At 47.2% G+C, this 16574-nt stretch overlaps 1 protein-coding gene across 4 annotated transcripts in view; it reads left to right on the top strand.

Annotated features, from left to right (window-relative positions):
* Positions 1-7392: 7392 nt before the first annotated feature.
* Positions 7393-16574, top strand: part of Hm13 (histocompatibility minor 13) — a 41698-nt gene continuing 32516 nt past the window's right edge. For 2 of the 4 annotated variants that reach the window (XR_216418.4, XM_005006554.4), the window contains exons 1-2: positions 7393-7688; positions 16229-16327. Coding sequence is in view for 3 of the 4 variants with exons in the window: in XM_005006554.4 (XP_005006611.1) it covers positions 7506-7688; positions 16229-16327 (282 nt within the window). In the remaining variant the exon portion in view is untranslated. The remainder of the gene's footprint in view (positions 7689-16228; positions 16328-16574) is intronic. The other 2 variants (XM_063248556.1, XM_003476678.5) reach the window with 2 other exon arrangements.

The raw sequence follows: 16574 nt of genomic DNA, 5'->3' as shown, positions 1-16574 counted from the left end.
CTCCCGTGCCTGATTAAGGAGTCTTTTTCATTCTATCTCCTAAATAGAATTCGAACTCAGAAAATTCCGAACCATTTCTTGATCATGTCTGTCTCCACCTCTGCCTGCATTGTTCCCCATCCAAGCTGAAGCCCCCACCTATCCTTCTTTCTTCTCTTTACTCACTGTTGTCCTTCTCATCAGTCTGTTTCCCCCTTGGCTGCCAGAGTTAGACGTAGCATCCCCTGAATCCAAAATCCTTTCTCCTTGGCTTACAGCTTTTTTTTCTTTGAGTGTTGAAAAGGAGGGCAGTCTCTCGTGTGCACCCAGCTCTGTGCACATGGAAAACTATCCTGAAGATGCACGGGGACTGCACGGTGTTCACGTCAGAGCCTCGCAGACTGGGGACTCAGCTCCCTGCTGCTGGGCATATTCCCGCCTCTCACACGGAGTCTCGGCCTCATGCCATCTAACTGCTCCTGCCTTCCCACATATTCCCCTTCTGTGCCGTCTCCTCCTCCAACTCCTGCTCCCTTCTGATGGACAGCAGATTTGCCAGTTCAGCCCTGCCAGCCAGGAAACACAGAACCTCACATTCTCCCCAAGCGGATTGTCAAGGTATCCATCTTCCCCTATAGGTAAGCACAGCCCGGGCCTAGAAAAATATCAGTGCCAGGACAGAACCATGACCTCCAGGCACACATGAGGCTCACTGTCTATGACAAGCTGCCGTCATCCCAACCCCTCAGGGCTCAGCCTGCGACCATAGAGGTCCTCTCAGCCCGGGACAGATCTGTAGGGAAGCCTGCTCACCCCAGGGGCCTCACACTGCACCCTGGAAGCTGCTCTGACCAACCTGAGCCGGGTGGCTCCTGACCACAGGAGCTGCTGGATTCTTGAGGCAAAGCACCTGTTTACTTGTCCTGCCACGCCCACACGTGGACACAGGACTGTGATGAGACAGAATAAAGATAAGGTGGTGCATCGGGAAGAGCAGAGGCCAGACGCAGGGAGGCGATCCTGGCCATGGGCCCTCCCGCCTGCGCTGCACCGAGGCCCCGCTCCGCTGCCTCTTGCTTTTCTTTGCCTCCTTCTTGGCGTTTGTTTGGGAGCCAGCACCTTCCCTCCGGTGCCTGCAGGGCCTCCACATTCCCTGTCGGTCCTGGCAGCCCACAGCGTTTAGTAAACCCAGTCCCTCTGCCGCCCCCAACACAGAGCAAAGCAAATCCGAAGAGTGAAGATGACGGAGATCCAAGATTCTTGACCCTCTTTTCTGAAGGTCAGGAGCAGCGGGATGGAGTCCTGACACCCGGTACTCGGAGGCAGACTCTCGCCTGGACCCCGCTGCCCACAGCTTTTCACCTGGATCATCCGTGCACGCTAGCATTTCCACCCCTCTGAGGCAATCGTTCTCATCTACTCGACGTGGATTTTTAATACTCGTGAATACACTTGATAAAAAGAATGTGCAGAATGTATGTGCAAAACTGAAAATTATAGAACATTATTGAAAGAAACCGAAGATCTAAATGGGAAGACATCCCACGGCCACAGATGAGGAAGACTCGACGCTGTGAAGGGGGCAGGCCGCTCAGATTCACCTTCAGATTTAACATGATTTCTACCAGAACCTTAGCTGATTTCTTTTTACAACATGACAAAGTAATTCTAAAAGTCAGGTAGAATTGCAAGGAACCGAGAATGACCTTAACAATCTTCTTCTTCTTGCTATTCACTTATTCACATAGCACTGTATATATTAGTTCTGTATACTGTGCTTTTCCTTCTCTTGATACTCGACTTTACATATTACAATGTCTATGCATATTGTCGAGGGAAGGGATCGCCTCACTCCGCTGTCCGTTAGTAGGGTACAGTGCGCCCTCCTCTGGCTGTTGTGGGTATTGGCTGAAAACCACTCGGCTGCCCCCGTCTCTGGAGAATTACCCTTGACCCAGCGGCCCGAGATAGCTAACCAAGACTGGCCAGTAACTGACAGGTCAGGGCCCGGGGGGCTGGATTCCTCAGCCCAGGTGGAAATAAGTCTGGCTCATTTTGGCCTCCAGAGCTTCCCTTGGTAAGTGCATCTCAGCTGACACCTATCCCTGCTCGCCTTCCAACTCCTGCCTTCCCTCATTCTCTTCCTCCTAAGAACATTCCCTTCCTCCAAACTCACTCAGCAATCTCCATCTTAGGCTGTGCTTCTAAAAACCTAACCTAGCAACCAGACCCAGTACCCTAAGTGATACGCTAATTCAAGCTGGGCATGGTAGCACATGCCTGTAATCTCAGCACCCAGAAGGCTGAGGCAGGAGAATTGCTGAGAGGTAGAGACCAGCATGAACTGCATAGTGAGACCATGTCTCAGAAAGCCAAAATAAAAAGAAAGAAAAAAAAGCTGATACACTTTTGAGAGTGAAGGGGGCTCTGTTAACAATCAGACTAGGACAAACCAAGACAAAGGGTCACCCTACCTGGCATGTGTTTGAGTCCCGGCTTCTTGTTGCTGCCTGGTACCCCCAGTGAACACCCAACACGTTTTGTTTATCATTCCCCAGTGACACACAGCTGGGGTTAGTCTGACTTCCCGCTGTCACACTGGCACACACGCTCAGGCAGACACCACAGGAAAACCTTGGACACACTGCCCATAGAGCTGTGTGAGAATTTCTTTATGACTGGGGGCTGGAAACAACACACTAGGCATATCTCCGCATGGCCAAGTTGGGTTCCAACAAGATGAGACTCCAAGCCGCTTAAATCCTTGTGTTACGGGGGCAGAGGAAGTTTGATCTCTGTCTCCTTTCTAAAACTCCTATAACATATAGGCTCCAGCCTGCTAGAAATGGAGACACCAAGGCTGTGGGGTGAAAAGAATGTTTGGTGGAAGAAGCAGTACGCTCACCCGCTTGCATACAAATATTTGTGGAGTGAATATGTTTAAAGGCTGTGGCCTTAGCAAGTAAGAATAATGAGTGTACAGACAGCGCTTTACTGCGTTCCAGCCATTCTCTCTCAAAGATAGAACATGATGTTGCTGGGTGTGATGGCACACACTTGTAATCTTGGCCCTCACAAGGCTGAAGCAGGAAGAGCCCTGGAAATTCAAGGCCAGCGTGAGCTACACAGTGAGCTCAAGGCCAGCCTGAACTCCATAGCGAGACCCTGTGTGGAGAAGTCAAAATAAGAGGCTGGAGATTTAGCTCAGCGGCATAAGCGCCTGCCTTGCAAGCAAGCAGTCGTGAGTTCAATCCCCGGTACCGATAAAAAGGAAAAAGACAAAAAAAAAAAAAAAGTCAAAATAAAATAAAATAAAATTGGATATCCTTGATGTCACCTGGGCCATTAATGGTCAGACTTTTGATGGCCCCACAGGCCTCTTTCTGAGATAACCATGTGAAACATCCCTCGGACAGGAGCACGCTGCCTTCCTAATGAGGAGCTGCCCCACGTCTGCATTTCACACACCAAGGGTGCACGTTCACCACCTGGAGACACAGTAGGTGTCGGGGAGCCTGAAAGCTTGTGTGTCCAGGTCCCATGTGCGGCTGGCCGGAGGTTTCACCGTGAGCCACAGGATCCTACAGAGCTGCAATATGATTATTACACAAGAGTCTGCACTGCTGCAAGTTATTCAGTACCAAATCCTTGCTCACATTTCCCTGCCTGTCTGATCCTTCTTTTAATGTATTTATTTCTTTTTTGGTCTTTTTAAAGGCAGGGTTTCATTTTATGGTTCAGGCTGGCCTCAAACCCTTAGTAGTGATCCTCCTGCCTCAGCCTCCCAAGTGCTGGAATGACAGGCATGTGTCACCCGTGCCCGGCTTCTAATCCTCCTTTTTATAGTACTTTTAATTGTTTTGATCCAGGCTCCAATCAAGAATTACATTACATTTAGTTCTCACTTCTCCTCAGTCCTTCTCCTTTCATCCAGAATAATCCCCATGGTTTCTTTGTATGGGACTGGTTTTTTGTTTGATTTGGGTTTTGTGTATCTTTCATGACAGTAATTTTGTTTCGTTTTGAGATGAGGTCTCGCTGTGCAGTTCACGCTGGCCTTGAACTCACTATGTGGCCCGAGCTGGCCTCAGACTCTCAGCGATCCTCGTGCCTCCGCGTCCAGAGTGCTGGGACTACTGGCGTGTGCCATCATGCCTGGCCGGCAGTACTGTTTTTTGAAAAGTTCTGGCTACTTTTGTTGTATAACATACCAAAATCTCTGGGTTTTTTCTGCGTTTTCCTGATCTTTTCTCACAAGTGGATGCAGGTTAAGTGTGTTTGGTGTGTTTGGCACTGCGTGGGTGATATTTGCTCCACAATACAGGGCTGCATGTCATTTGTCCCATTATCCATATACTAACCTTAAGTGAAGGGAGTGATTACCCAGTCATTCCATTGTAAGGAGACGTTTTTTAATTTTTATTTATTTATTTATATTTATTATTTACAGCTCTTTTTATTTATTTATTTTTGTTTGTTTGTTTAAAGACATGGTCTCCCTGCCTTGAAAGCAGAGAGTCGTGAGTTCGATCCCCGGTACCAATAAACAGACAAAAAAAAAAGACATGGTCTCACTAAGTTACTCAGACTGGCCTCAAACTTGTGATCCTCCTGCCTCAGCCTCCCAAGAAGCTGGAATTATAGGCATACCCCATCCTGACTGATTCTTGTAGCACAATATCTTAAGGCTGTTTATCTGGCTTCTCAAAAAGCTTCCTTCCAGTGGTTTTAGCATCTATTAACGACCCATGTTTCATATCATAGGAACTATTTAAACACTTAATAGTGCCTGAAAATGTGTGTGTACATGTATGTGAACATATGCAAGAAAAATTAAAAGGTCTGAAATCCATTCACAGTGATAGAGTAAGTAGAAAATGGGGTGAGAGCTACATCTTTCTTTGGAACAAATGTTGAGTAATTTAATTACCCCCGACTCTAAACAGGGCCCATTCTGATCTCCTCCAAGAAAGAAATTACATACAGAAGACTCCCCCCCGCCAGGGTATGCTTCCTCCAACTGCCTCTTGATTCTGTCTCTAACGTTAAGACACAGCTCCGGGACAGACACCCAACCCTCCTCATAGGAGCTTTGACAGGAGCTTCCGATCTGGGTCCACCCCTCAATTCCTGGTTTACTTCCACAGTCTCCTTACCCTAGAATGTAAGGGGAGATGCCAGATCTGCCCTACACCAAGCCAGATTCAGGTCTCATTCCCCCAGGAAACAGGAGCATCTCCAGGTTCCAGTCCTGAACTTTGGGAGGAGGAGACTCTGAGCCATGAGGCCTGGCTCTTGGGCAGATTCTATGGACTGAATTATTGGGATGAAACACTGCCTTCACTCATCCCCTTGGGCCATACCCAAATTATTGAAAAACAGATACAGCTCAGTTGTTAGAGCATTTGCTCAGTATGTGGGAGGCTTTAGGTTTCAATTCCCAGAATGCAATGGAAAGGAAAGGATACAAGACTATACCATCTGGTCCAGAACTACATTACTGTCCTCTCTAGTCCAAACTCCTCACCCTACAGTGAAGCTGCAAGTTTGGAAAAAGCAGGGGCTTTGGAGGCACACAGACCCAAGTTCAAGGCTCTCCTCTATCACTGCTGACATTGTGACCTGGGTGGGCAACTTTGCCTCTCTGCAGCTATTTCCTGTCTGCAAAATTGCCTTGCAGCCAGCAGATTATGACTGAAACTGTGAGCCAAAATAAACTTGCTTTAAATTGTGGATGTTGGGTACTGCAGCTATGTCCTGTCTGTAAAATTGGACCAATTATCCCTTATAGAATTGTCACTGGAATCAAAGACAACGTACGTAAAGTTACTGCTATGATGCCTGGCATGTACTAATTTGCAAGCCTGGACTAGGCCGTGTGATTTTACACTATAGTAATATCTATCCATTCTAAATTCACTCATTTTGTCTGCCCTGTGACAATAGATCTAGGCTTTGTAAATTTCACTCACTTACACATGTAAAGCCTCCACAGCAGAGTGTACTAGAGTCACACTGGAGGACAGTGGATCTGCACTTCTAAGTTCCAAAGTGGCTCATAGCCAGGTCTCTGGAGGGCCTGCTTTCTGTTCTACTTGTCTTAGTCACTTTCTTCATCACTGGGACACAGTACCCAATATCCACAATTTAAAGGAAGTTTATTTCAGCTCACAGTTTCAGTCCATAATCTGCTGGCTCCAAGGCAAGACAGCCTGGCAAAGGGGCCCAGGGGAGGAAAGCTACTCACTCATGGCAGCCAGGAAGCAGGGAGAAAAAGAAAAAGGAGCCAGGAAAAACCTACCAGGTCATGCCTGCAGTGATCCACCTCTTCCAAGTAGGCCCCACTTTCCAACAGCAAGTCAACCACATTGCCCCAACTCCTCACCATCCAAAAGCCCCACCTCTGAGCACATGGGTCTTATGGGGGCATTCAGTTATAGCCAGTGACATCACTGCTTGGACCAAAGAAAGCTAGGTACCTGCAGGATGCAACTTTCTCCATTTTGCTTACTGCACTATACACTTTTATTACAAGCCTTAACTAGAGTAGCAACTGCAAAGCCAGGAGTCTCAGGAATTTATTCAAAGAGTTGTGTTGAAAATCAAACGGGATAGTCATTTATTCATTGAATAAATATGGTCTTCTCTATTCCAGATGTTACCCCCCTTTTGCTTTATTTTTCTCTACATTATTCACTCCAGTTAACATATTTAACGCATAACCCATACATTGACATCTTTGTATTATAGAGATGCTGTTTTCTAGATTTTATACTCTATGTATTATTCCTGGTGCTCAAAAGTCAGCAGTGAATATTTTTTTTTTTCTTTTTGAGACAGGGTTTCACTGTGCAGTTCAAGCTGACCTTGAGCTAATTTTGTAGCTCAGGCTGGTCGCAAACTTGCAGCTACGGATTATATTTTAAACTTTATATTTTATTTATTTTGTCCTTTTATTTTCAGTCTTCCATTCTCCTCCTCCCCATTAAAATGCAAGCTGCATGAGGGCAGGGATGAACTGTCTGTATTGTTTTGTCTGTATTGTTCACATCAGTGTCCCCAGACCCTAGGAGGTAGCTGGCACAGAGTGGGCCACCAAATAAATAAGGAGAGAACGAACAATTGAATACTGGATAAATGCATGCGTGAATAGACAAATTCTTTGTTGGAGGACGAGTTTGTGGAGACTAGGACAACGTGCGATTGATTAAACCAGTTCCAGAGTCCCTCAGATAGAGGACCTCGGCCTGATCCGGCTTCCTTTCCCGAGGCTAGAAGGTTGCTTAGCAACCGGCCGCCCCGCCCCCGCTGCCGCTGAGGGGAGGGAGGGAGCAAGCAAGGGAGCGGGAGGGCGGGGCCACAGGAGCGCGCTCGCGTGCGTGTGTGCGTGAGGGGCGCGGGGCGGCAGGGAGGGCACGTCACTTCCTGTTTCTTTAGGGAACGTGGCTTTCCCAGCTGCGCCCGTTCCTGCCTCTGAGTTCCTGCGGCGGCCGGAGCTGGAGTCAGAACCCGAGCGCAGCCTTGCCATGGACTCGGCACTCAGCGACCCACACAACGGCAGCGCCGAGACAGGCGGCGCGGCCAACGGCACGACGCGGCCGCCCTCCACTCCCGAGGGTATTGCGCTGGCCTACGGCAGCCTGCTGCTCATGGCGCTCCTTCCCATCTTCTTCGGCGCCCTGCGCTCCGTGCGCTGTGCCCGCGGCAAGGTAAGGTCGATGCCAGAGCCGGGCGCTTCCCATCCCGGTCCTAGACGCGGCTGGCTTGGACGCTTCCCAGCAGAGCCCTCCTAGGCGGGGCAGACGCCCCCCCCTTCCCGGGCACCGACCCTTCCCAGCATGGGTCCCCATCCTGCGTCCGCGCCCGGTGCTGGCCAGTGACGTCTTGGGGTCTGGGTACTGACACTTTCCTCCGATAGGGATTAGTTTCTACCGCCACCCGGACCCAGACACAGCCCTGTCTGTGCATCATGCTGCAGCCAAAAACACTATCAGCCGACCCTCTCACACTGCGACTCGATCACTGATTATTTCGGGCCTCTGGGGCCCGACCTGTACCGGAAGAGTGCTGGTCCTCAGAGCTCAGTGATAGGATCCGTAGACATCTCTGGGTTAGGAGCCCTGTCATCACCCCAGGGCCAATTCAGACCCATCCCTAGGCAGACTTGTCTCGCCACACTGAGGGCAAGCTGTGTCCTCACCTAGAGCTCCCACATAAGGCCCCTGCCTGAAACAGTGAACCCAGGAATACAGTCCCAGCTCAGCCTCCAGTCTTTTGCTTCACTTTCTTGATCCAGTTCCAGTCAGCCAGCTCCTCAGAACAGTGGCACATTGATCGCTCTGCTTTTTAACCACGAATAGACACCTCTTTATGTTGGTATCCTCCATAACTACTACTTAGCCTTGGATCTATCCTAGCCAAAGCCCAGGTCCTGCTTCTAATCTCTAACACTGTTCCCACACCTGCCCTGACCCCTCCCTCAGATAGCCTTTCTCCCCATTCCTCTAAAATGGTCCCCCCCACCAAATTGGGCCTACCTGGGGAGTAAGCCAGTGTTGGCATCCCTTTGGGACTGAGCTGGACTCCACCCATGACCTTCCTCTACATCTATCCCTTTGATGATACCTAAGACCACTCCAACGTCTTCCACCTTCTGCTTCCCGCTCTCCCACCCTCCTCACTTCCACACCTTCCCTATATTGACCCTGTCCACTCTTTGGAGCGATGGCTTCTCACTTCCTGGCACCCTTTTCCTGTCTTGACAGCCTCTTAACCTGCTACTCCTCCCCCACCAATCTTGAAGATGAGCCCAAGCAGAGAGCAGAAACCAAGCAGCTGTCACTTTTGAAACTGCCACATTTCAGGTTCTCAAAACACTACCCAGCTCATGCAATGACAGGACAGCCACCTTTTTCGAAAAACAGAGAAGTCACCTCTGGCTTTCTGTGGTCAGATGTGAAGAGTAGTAGTCAGGTGGGGCTTAGGCTGAGAGGCTCTGGTGTGATCCTGTTTTCCTTTCTATTTTGCTTCTTGTAACAATTCAGGGGGCTTTAGCCTCTTTTCCAGAGATGTCAGCCAGATACTTGGTGCAGAGAGAAGTTGTGAAGTAGACCAAGGTGGACGAGGCAAAAGGGCAGCTTGCCATGAGGCTGGGGGCTTGATCTGAGAGGCTCTCGTTCTATCCAAGTGACCTTCCTTGTCGTCTTCTGCACATGGATCACTGATCTTTTCAGAGAGCACCTGCTAGGCAACAGCATTTCTACCACGGTCTAGGGTGTAGGCATGCTGCAGAGATGAGTAGGTCAAAGCCCTGTCACCAAGGAGTTCAAGAGTGTGGATGAGGGAAGGGAAACTGGTCTGTGACTATAATGCAAGCTGTGCTTCAGGCTTCACAGAGGAATGCTGAGCACTTGTGGAGCAGGGCAGGGATTGCAGGGGAGAAGAGCTAGAGGCTTGATGGTGAGGAACAATTCTAGCCAGATGAGGGCATTCTAAACAGGAGAACCAGGAAAGGAGAGGTAATGAAGGCCAGAAAGTGCAAGACAGTCCAGAAAGCAGCAAATGGTCTGGTGTAACTGGAGCCGAGCATGTGGAGAGAAAAAATCTTTAGGCTTTAATAACAGCCCCCAAGCATCTCCTGCAGGCCACCAGGGTTTAAAGACTGAAATTACCAACTGATCATCCATTAACAGTGTCCTACCACCAATAACCAGGTTGCTTAAACCCTTTACCCTCCCCCCTCCATGCACACATTACCTGAATGCTATAGGGCACTGACAGTATTCTCTCTGTTGTATAGAAAAAGAAACAGGATCAGTCAAAGTTCACTCTGCTATTTAAGGGCTGAATCAGGTGCTAAATCCTAGACCAGGGCTCTCACTGATACTGATGTCCCTGAAGAGCTACAGAAAGAGCCTTTTAACTTGAGGACCAAACAGACCAAACTCCTTTTCTACCCTGAATTATTTCCCTTGTCATTTGGCAAGGAGAGAGAAAATCGGTGTGAGGGCCTTAAAGTTTTAGATTCCAACTAGTTTTGTGATTGGTTTGATTTGGTTTGTTTGCTTATGTGTTTGTTTGAGACAAGGTCTCACTATGTAGTTCAGGCTGGCCTTGAACCTCATTGTGTAGCCCAGGTTGTCTTCAAATTTAAGGTGATCCCCCTGCCTCAGCCTCCTGAGTACTGGGATTATAGATGTGCGCCATGACACCTGGCTTAGATTCACAGTAGGGGTGGACCCCAGAACCAGGTGAGCAAGAGCAAGTAAGGACAGAATCCCCACGGGTCAGAATGACAGCAGGCAGGGCATACTGTAAAGACCTGTGAAGGAAAGAAGGTAGAATAAGCAGGAGTGTTGGGATGTAGTCTGCCAGGGGCACTGTCTCTGCAGCGCCCAGCCTGCCTGAGAGCTGTATCCCCAGAAGGGAGTCAGGTCCAGGCAGTACCTGCACATCAGATTGAATCAGCAGCCTTTGTCCGGTACTGCAGATGATCCCCTCAGCCAACAGGACTGGTCATGGGTACCAGGAGTGCCCAGGTAGAAAAGGGCAAGCCTTCCTTCCAGAACTGTCACCATCAAGATCCAGAAGTGTTGCTAGCCCACAAGATTGAATTCCAGGGGAGCTAGTAGCACAGTGGATGAGGGTTCAACAGGCAGGATAGGAGTGAAGAAGTGAGCGCAACACAGGGGCTACGTGTATGACAGGATGCTCAGGGAGTTTGCAACCTTCTGAGGAACAAGCTCACACAGGTAATGTAACACTTAAACCTTAGTGGTCACCAAAATACTACATACTTGTACAAATTTCAAGCAGTGCAGAGATATAAAGGAAAAAAACCTTCAGCACTACCCCTCAGAAGTAACTCACTTCACTGTGTGTATGTGTACAGTGCTAGGGATCGAATCCAGGGCTTTGCACATGCTAGCATACTCTACTACTAAATTACAGCCCCAGCCCACCTTCCAGAACTTTTCTGTATATACAAAATATGTGCATGCAAACATACAAGTAAGTATTTTATAAAAATGAGGTTCTGTAGCACATGTTACTTTGCAATCTGATTTTGTTTTTTCTGTAACGATATGTTTTGGTCATTTTTCTGTGTTAGATCTGCTTCACCCTTTTGCGGCAGGCAGGGCAGGTAATGTGTGTTCCTGGTACAGAATGTAAAAGATACACAGCATTGTACTGTGAAAGTTTCCTCCCATCCAGCTGCCAGCTTCCTCTCACGGCACAGTCCTAGTCACCTGTTTCTTAAATATCCATCCAGGGAGATCCTATGCCTTTACAGATAAGTAACCATATTATTTCCTCAATTTTTGTTATATAACTGATACTTTGCTTTTTTTAACCCTGTGGAGATTGGTTGTGTCTGTACCGTGTGTTGTGTTTTCTCTAACAACTGTGTACATCCCACCCATACTCCTAGCTTGTTTAGAACTGGTGGCCCCTTGAACTTGTGGCACAGCCTCACCTGGGGTCTTGGGAGAAGTACACACTCAGAATTAGAAGACAGAGGGCCCCGCAGTGTATTTCATAAGCCTCTACAGGTTCTGAGCAATTCCTTTTTTTTGGTACCAAGTATTAAACGCATGACTTGTGCTTGCCAGGCCAGCACTTATGGCACTGAGCTAAATCTCTGGCCCTCCTATGGTCCTGATGTGCACTAAGAAGCACTGACTTAGAGGCAGTCATTTAGGTGTTTTGGTCCTCAGCTGTTGCAACCCATGCTGAAATTAATGTCCTTGATCATTCACTATTTCACATCTGTTCATATATTTGTAAATGACTCAAAATGAATTTCCTGGGTCAGAGGCCATGTGCATTTTTTACTTAGATTTTACAAAATGATCCCCGTAGAGATCCTATCCATTTTATCAGTACATTTGTAGTACACAGTGATTACAGTCATTGTAGGAAGTAGTACATGTACGTGACACATCTTGATTCTTTTTATTACTTCCCTTTTCCTTTCCTGCATCTCAGAATGCCCTTCCCATTTACCTGTGTACCATTTACATATTTCCTATTGTCTTTCTTTTCCTCTTTAAATTATTTTTACGTTTCTCATATAAAAAGATAAGTGATACTTAAGCTAGTATGTCTGATTTATTTCACCCAACATGGCTTCAAGGCACTTTCATTTTCCTACAGATGACTCAAACTTACCCTTCTTTGCAGCGCAGCAGTTCTCCACTGTGTATAAATACATTTTCTTTATCCATTCTGTTCTCATTTCTTCTTTAATGGCTACGTAGTAGTCCATTCCTCAGGGAAAAGGCAGATTAGTGTTAGAGTCAGATGTGAGCTTTAGAGAGACCACAGCATGCCAGGTAGTCAGAGGAGGCAGAAGGGTGAAGAACAGGTGTAGTCATCTTGAAGACAGCTGTGGATTGAGGTGAGTGGGGATAGGCACGAGCACAAGAGACCCTGGGGTCTCTGGCTGGGATGACAGTAACAGAATGGTCCAAGTCTTCCAGGGGGTTTCTGAGGCGTGGCCTAGAAACAGTCCCTGTGCCAATGGTTTGAACCCAGGCATCTGTCTTCCCTTACTCCTTTTGCTCTGCTCTGATAACAGAACATTCAGAATATGCCTGTCAGCTAAATTTATTTGTGCTGTTTGTGTTAGCCTTTTCTCCATTCCTTATGTTTTGTGTTCCAGGAGCTATTATGTTTGCGTAAATGTGTTTGGTTTAAAAAGAAAAATCCACCCCTGATTGACATGCTTTGAAATTTCATTGTAGTTTTTTTTCTTTCTTTTTATGTTGGAGTAAAATGGATTTGAAAAAGAAAAAAAAATCCAAATTGGTAAAGAATCGATCCTACAACTTTTAGTATTTTCATAACTGTAAAGATTACCATCTACCTTTCAGATTCTGTTCTTCAAGAAGATCACAGGCTTCTTGAGCATCTTCAAGTCACAACTTTCTAACAGATATTTCCAGATAGGAAAAATAGAAGTCAGCCTGTAAATAGTAGCCAAAATCTTGAGTTCTGCAACCAGACCACCTCACCTGGCTCTGCTACTCACCATCTGTGTTCTGCTAAGCAAGTTGCTTCACCTCTCTGAGCCTCACTTTCCTTGTCTATAAACATATCTGTCTTGTAGGGATTTGTAAAGCAACTGGAAGGCTGCTTGGCATGTAGAAAGTTTTCAGTAAACATTAACTCTTATCTCTGTTGTTGCCAGTCAGATTTCAAGTCTCACCTTCTGATGAGCCATCACTCTGGTTTGTCAGAAAGGCCACAAGCTCACATCCCTGAGCTTGTGTGTGTGCAGGCCTTTGCCTTCACTTCCTCATACACAAGCAGGCTCTTCAACTCAGCATTATATGGCTCCTACTGCATTACCAGACCCTGGGCCTGGCTTCCAGGGTCTTGTTTAAGTGGCACCTGCTCTAGCTGCCCTGTGACGCTCTTATTTCCTGCAGAAACCGTGTTGCCTACTTACTCATAGTTCCCTTCTACTTAACAGTGATACCCATAGTGAGTACAGCTTGAGTGATTATTCAGTCACCATGCTGAGTGCTTCCAATGCACATTGGGAATCCTTACAAGTCATTTTACAGCCAAGGAAATCAAGACTTAAAATCACTTTCCCGAAGCCCACAGCTAGCAAGAAAGTACCAGGAAGTCTGCCTGGGCCTGCTGACCTCAGAAACCTCTCTTTAACTGCCTGGCATTCATGCTATACATTGTGTCAGTATGTGGGTCTGTTTTGCCACTTGTCACACCACATTGTTTACCTAGCAGGAGCTTAGCCTACCAGCCTGGGAACTCTTCAAGATTAGAAGCTGTCTAACTTACTCTTTACCCACACTGCTGCTACACAGGACCTGTACTAAATTTGCAAAGGTGCACAGAGCACATAAGGCATTTGGCCACCAGCACACACTGCTGCCAAAAGCAGAAGCCAGGAACTGGCAGAGAAGAGGAAATGAAGGAAACTGGGCCCCTGGGTATGAGAATTGCTCACCCTCCTCACCCCCACCTCCTGGCAGAGCTGCCGTAGTGGAGTGAGTCACACCGAACTGCTGTCAGCCTTCCAGTGGGGGGCTGGTTAAGGGCCTTCTCACTCCCTCTCCCTGATAGTCTTAGCCAGTCCTGTGATCACAGGACTTACAGCTTGCCAGCTCTTTCATGTCCATATCTCATTTGGTTTAAGCTTCTTGGTCCTTTTTGGAGTGAATGAAGCTAGATGTTGCCATGCTGTTTGGCAGATGAGTATGCTGAGGTTCAGAGAGCAAATGACCTTCCTCTGGCACCCAGCAAGCCACTCACAGAGCAGTGAATGCTGAGGATGTACTCTGTATCAGTGGTGCGTGTTGCAGCAGGTTATTATTGAAAGCTCTAAAAGATTCACCGTCACTGCTTTATACACATCACTTTGCTTAGGCCTAAGTTATGTCTGTAGGAAAAATTCCCGAAGTACAATTGCTTCATCAAACGGTATGTGCACTGTGGTTTTAACATATATTGCCATATGATATTATCTCTACAGGAAGACTGATTTGCTCTCTCTTGCCCCATAGCTCACTAACTCAATATGTTGCCAAAACTGTATAATCTTGCCTTTATAATAAGTGAAAAGTGGAATTTCTTTAATTTGAACTTCTCTCATTAATAGTGAAGAGGAGGGGGAAAAAAAAAAGCAGAGTACTAGGCAAGCCAGGCTAGTGATAGCACCTATAATCTCACACCTCAGGATACAGAGGTAGGCAGAGGATTCACAAGTTCAAGGTCAGCCTGGACTACATGATGAAACCCTGTCTGAAAAACAGGTAAGGGGCTAGAAATGTAACTCAGAGGTAGTGCCCTTGTCTAGCGTGTATGCAGCATTGGAGGGAAAAACAGGAGTGAACATTTTTCTTTAAGATCATTGTAATTCCTGTGCTGTGAATCTTCTGTGTGTCTTTGGGTATATGCAAATTATGATTTAATGCATCTGTCACATTTATGTTATCCTCAAAGGTCTGAACAGATCTGTCCTCAAGCCAGTGGTGTATACACATCCTGGTTCCTCACACCTCTTATCTCCTAGCAACCATGTCACAGACCTGTTGCCCTCTGCTCCTGTCTCCTCCCACTCTGCAGTCTCCACCTGGGGCCACTAGAGCCTCCGCACAGCTCCTTTCTTAGCATATTTTTCCTGTTTGAGAATCAGATATGAGCCAAAGTATTGGTGAGACTCACCCTAATGTGATCTCTTCTCCCAGAGACACTGACACCATTTTCACAGGACAGACAGGCGATGGTGGAATCCCAGCCACTGCGTCCAGCCTGTGGCTGTGGGGCATGAGCAGAAGTTTTATCTGGCCTTGCTGGGATTTTCAGTAGCTGTGATATAAAACACTTGGAAACGTGGAAGGCCTGGATGGCAGTGAGGTTCACTGACCCCTGGAGGACTAAGGACTAGCCTAGCAGAGAGATGGCAAGTGTGGTGAATCTGGAAGCTTGTGAATGAAACATTAAACCAGGATTATACTACATGAGTGAGCTTTCATTAGAAGCATAAATTCTATGAAGCTGATGTAATTCCTGTGTCATACTGCTTTATTTTCAGTTCCATCACTTTGAGTTCTTTTTCATGTAAATATTTATTCTTCTTCAGCTCTTTACCCCACATCACAGTTTTGCCAACTATAGCATCTGCCATTATAAGTGTAATTGTGGCTTTCATTTCTGTCATATTCATGTCTCCCAGACACCGATCTTAAAATCTGCTTCTTGTGGTTTGTATCTTCCTGGGTACAGTTTTAGCCATTATCAGTTTTGTTTGTTTATTTCAGCTCATCATACCCATTACCTGCTGGGTAAATACCAATGTTATTTCCTTCTCAGCTGGCACATAAGAATACTAGAGACAGTGGCTGCCTCATGAGCTGCTGTGGTGTCATCGTTCTGCAGGGTTTTTTCCTCTTGATTGTTACATGCTGTAACTGTCTCAGCTGTAAAGTCGTGTCCTGGGTTCTTCTTGGACAGTCTGTACCCTAGCCCAGCTCTCCTCAGTGGCAGAGTGCTGAGATCACAGCATCTGCCTGGGGTGGGGAGATGGGCAGCCTCTGGGGAAGAGCAAGACCAGCATTAGTGAAAGCTGGTAGGAACCCCTGAGGCACCTAACTGGACTGGAGCTGTGAGGGAAAGAGATGAACAAGCTGTCCAAGCCCTGCATATTCCCACCAGTGTGCAGCTGTGATATACAGGCCGTAGCCCTCGGTCAGCAGCCTCTCCTGTGTCTCTCCTCCAGAATGCCTCAGACATGCCTGAAACCATCACCAGCCGGGATGCTGCCCGCTTCCCCATCATAGCCAGCTGCACGCTCCTGGGACTCTACCTCTTTTTCAAAGTAAGTCTTGCCCTCCATGGTGTCATTTGGTTTAAAATAACTGTATTTTATTTTGTTTCATTTTTCCCAGCACAGGAGACATGTGTGTTCATTATAGAAAACAAATCAGAGAAAAGTGAATAATTCACCCATGACCCACCACAGTGTTAGGGACTGTTGCAGCTAGTCTGCTTATTTTCTCCATGTAGTTTTTGATTCTGTTTTATGCTACCAGTCTGGTTTTGTTGGACTTGGGGTACAGCTCGTG

The sequence above is a fragment of the Cavia porcellus genome, unplaced genomic scaffold (genome assembly GCF_034190915.1).
Source record: "Cavia porcellus strain 051 isolate PalLab524CR breed Dunkin Hartley unplaced genomic scaffold, mCavPor4.1 scaffold_5, whole genome shotgun sequence".
NCBI classification, from domain to species: domain Eukaryota; kingdom Metazoa; phylum Chordata; class Mammalia; order Rodentia; family Caviidae; genus Cavia; species Cavia porcellus.
Note: the sequence above shows the minus strand (reverse complement) of the source record. Positions and strands in the feature narration are given on the sequence as shown.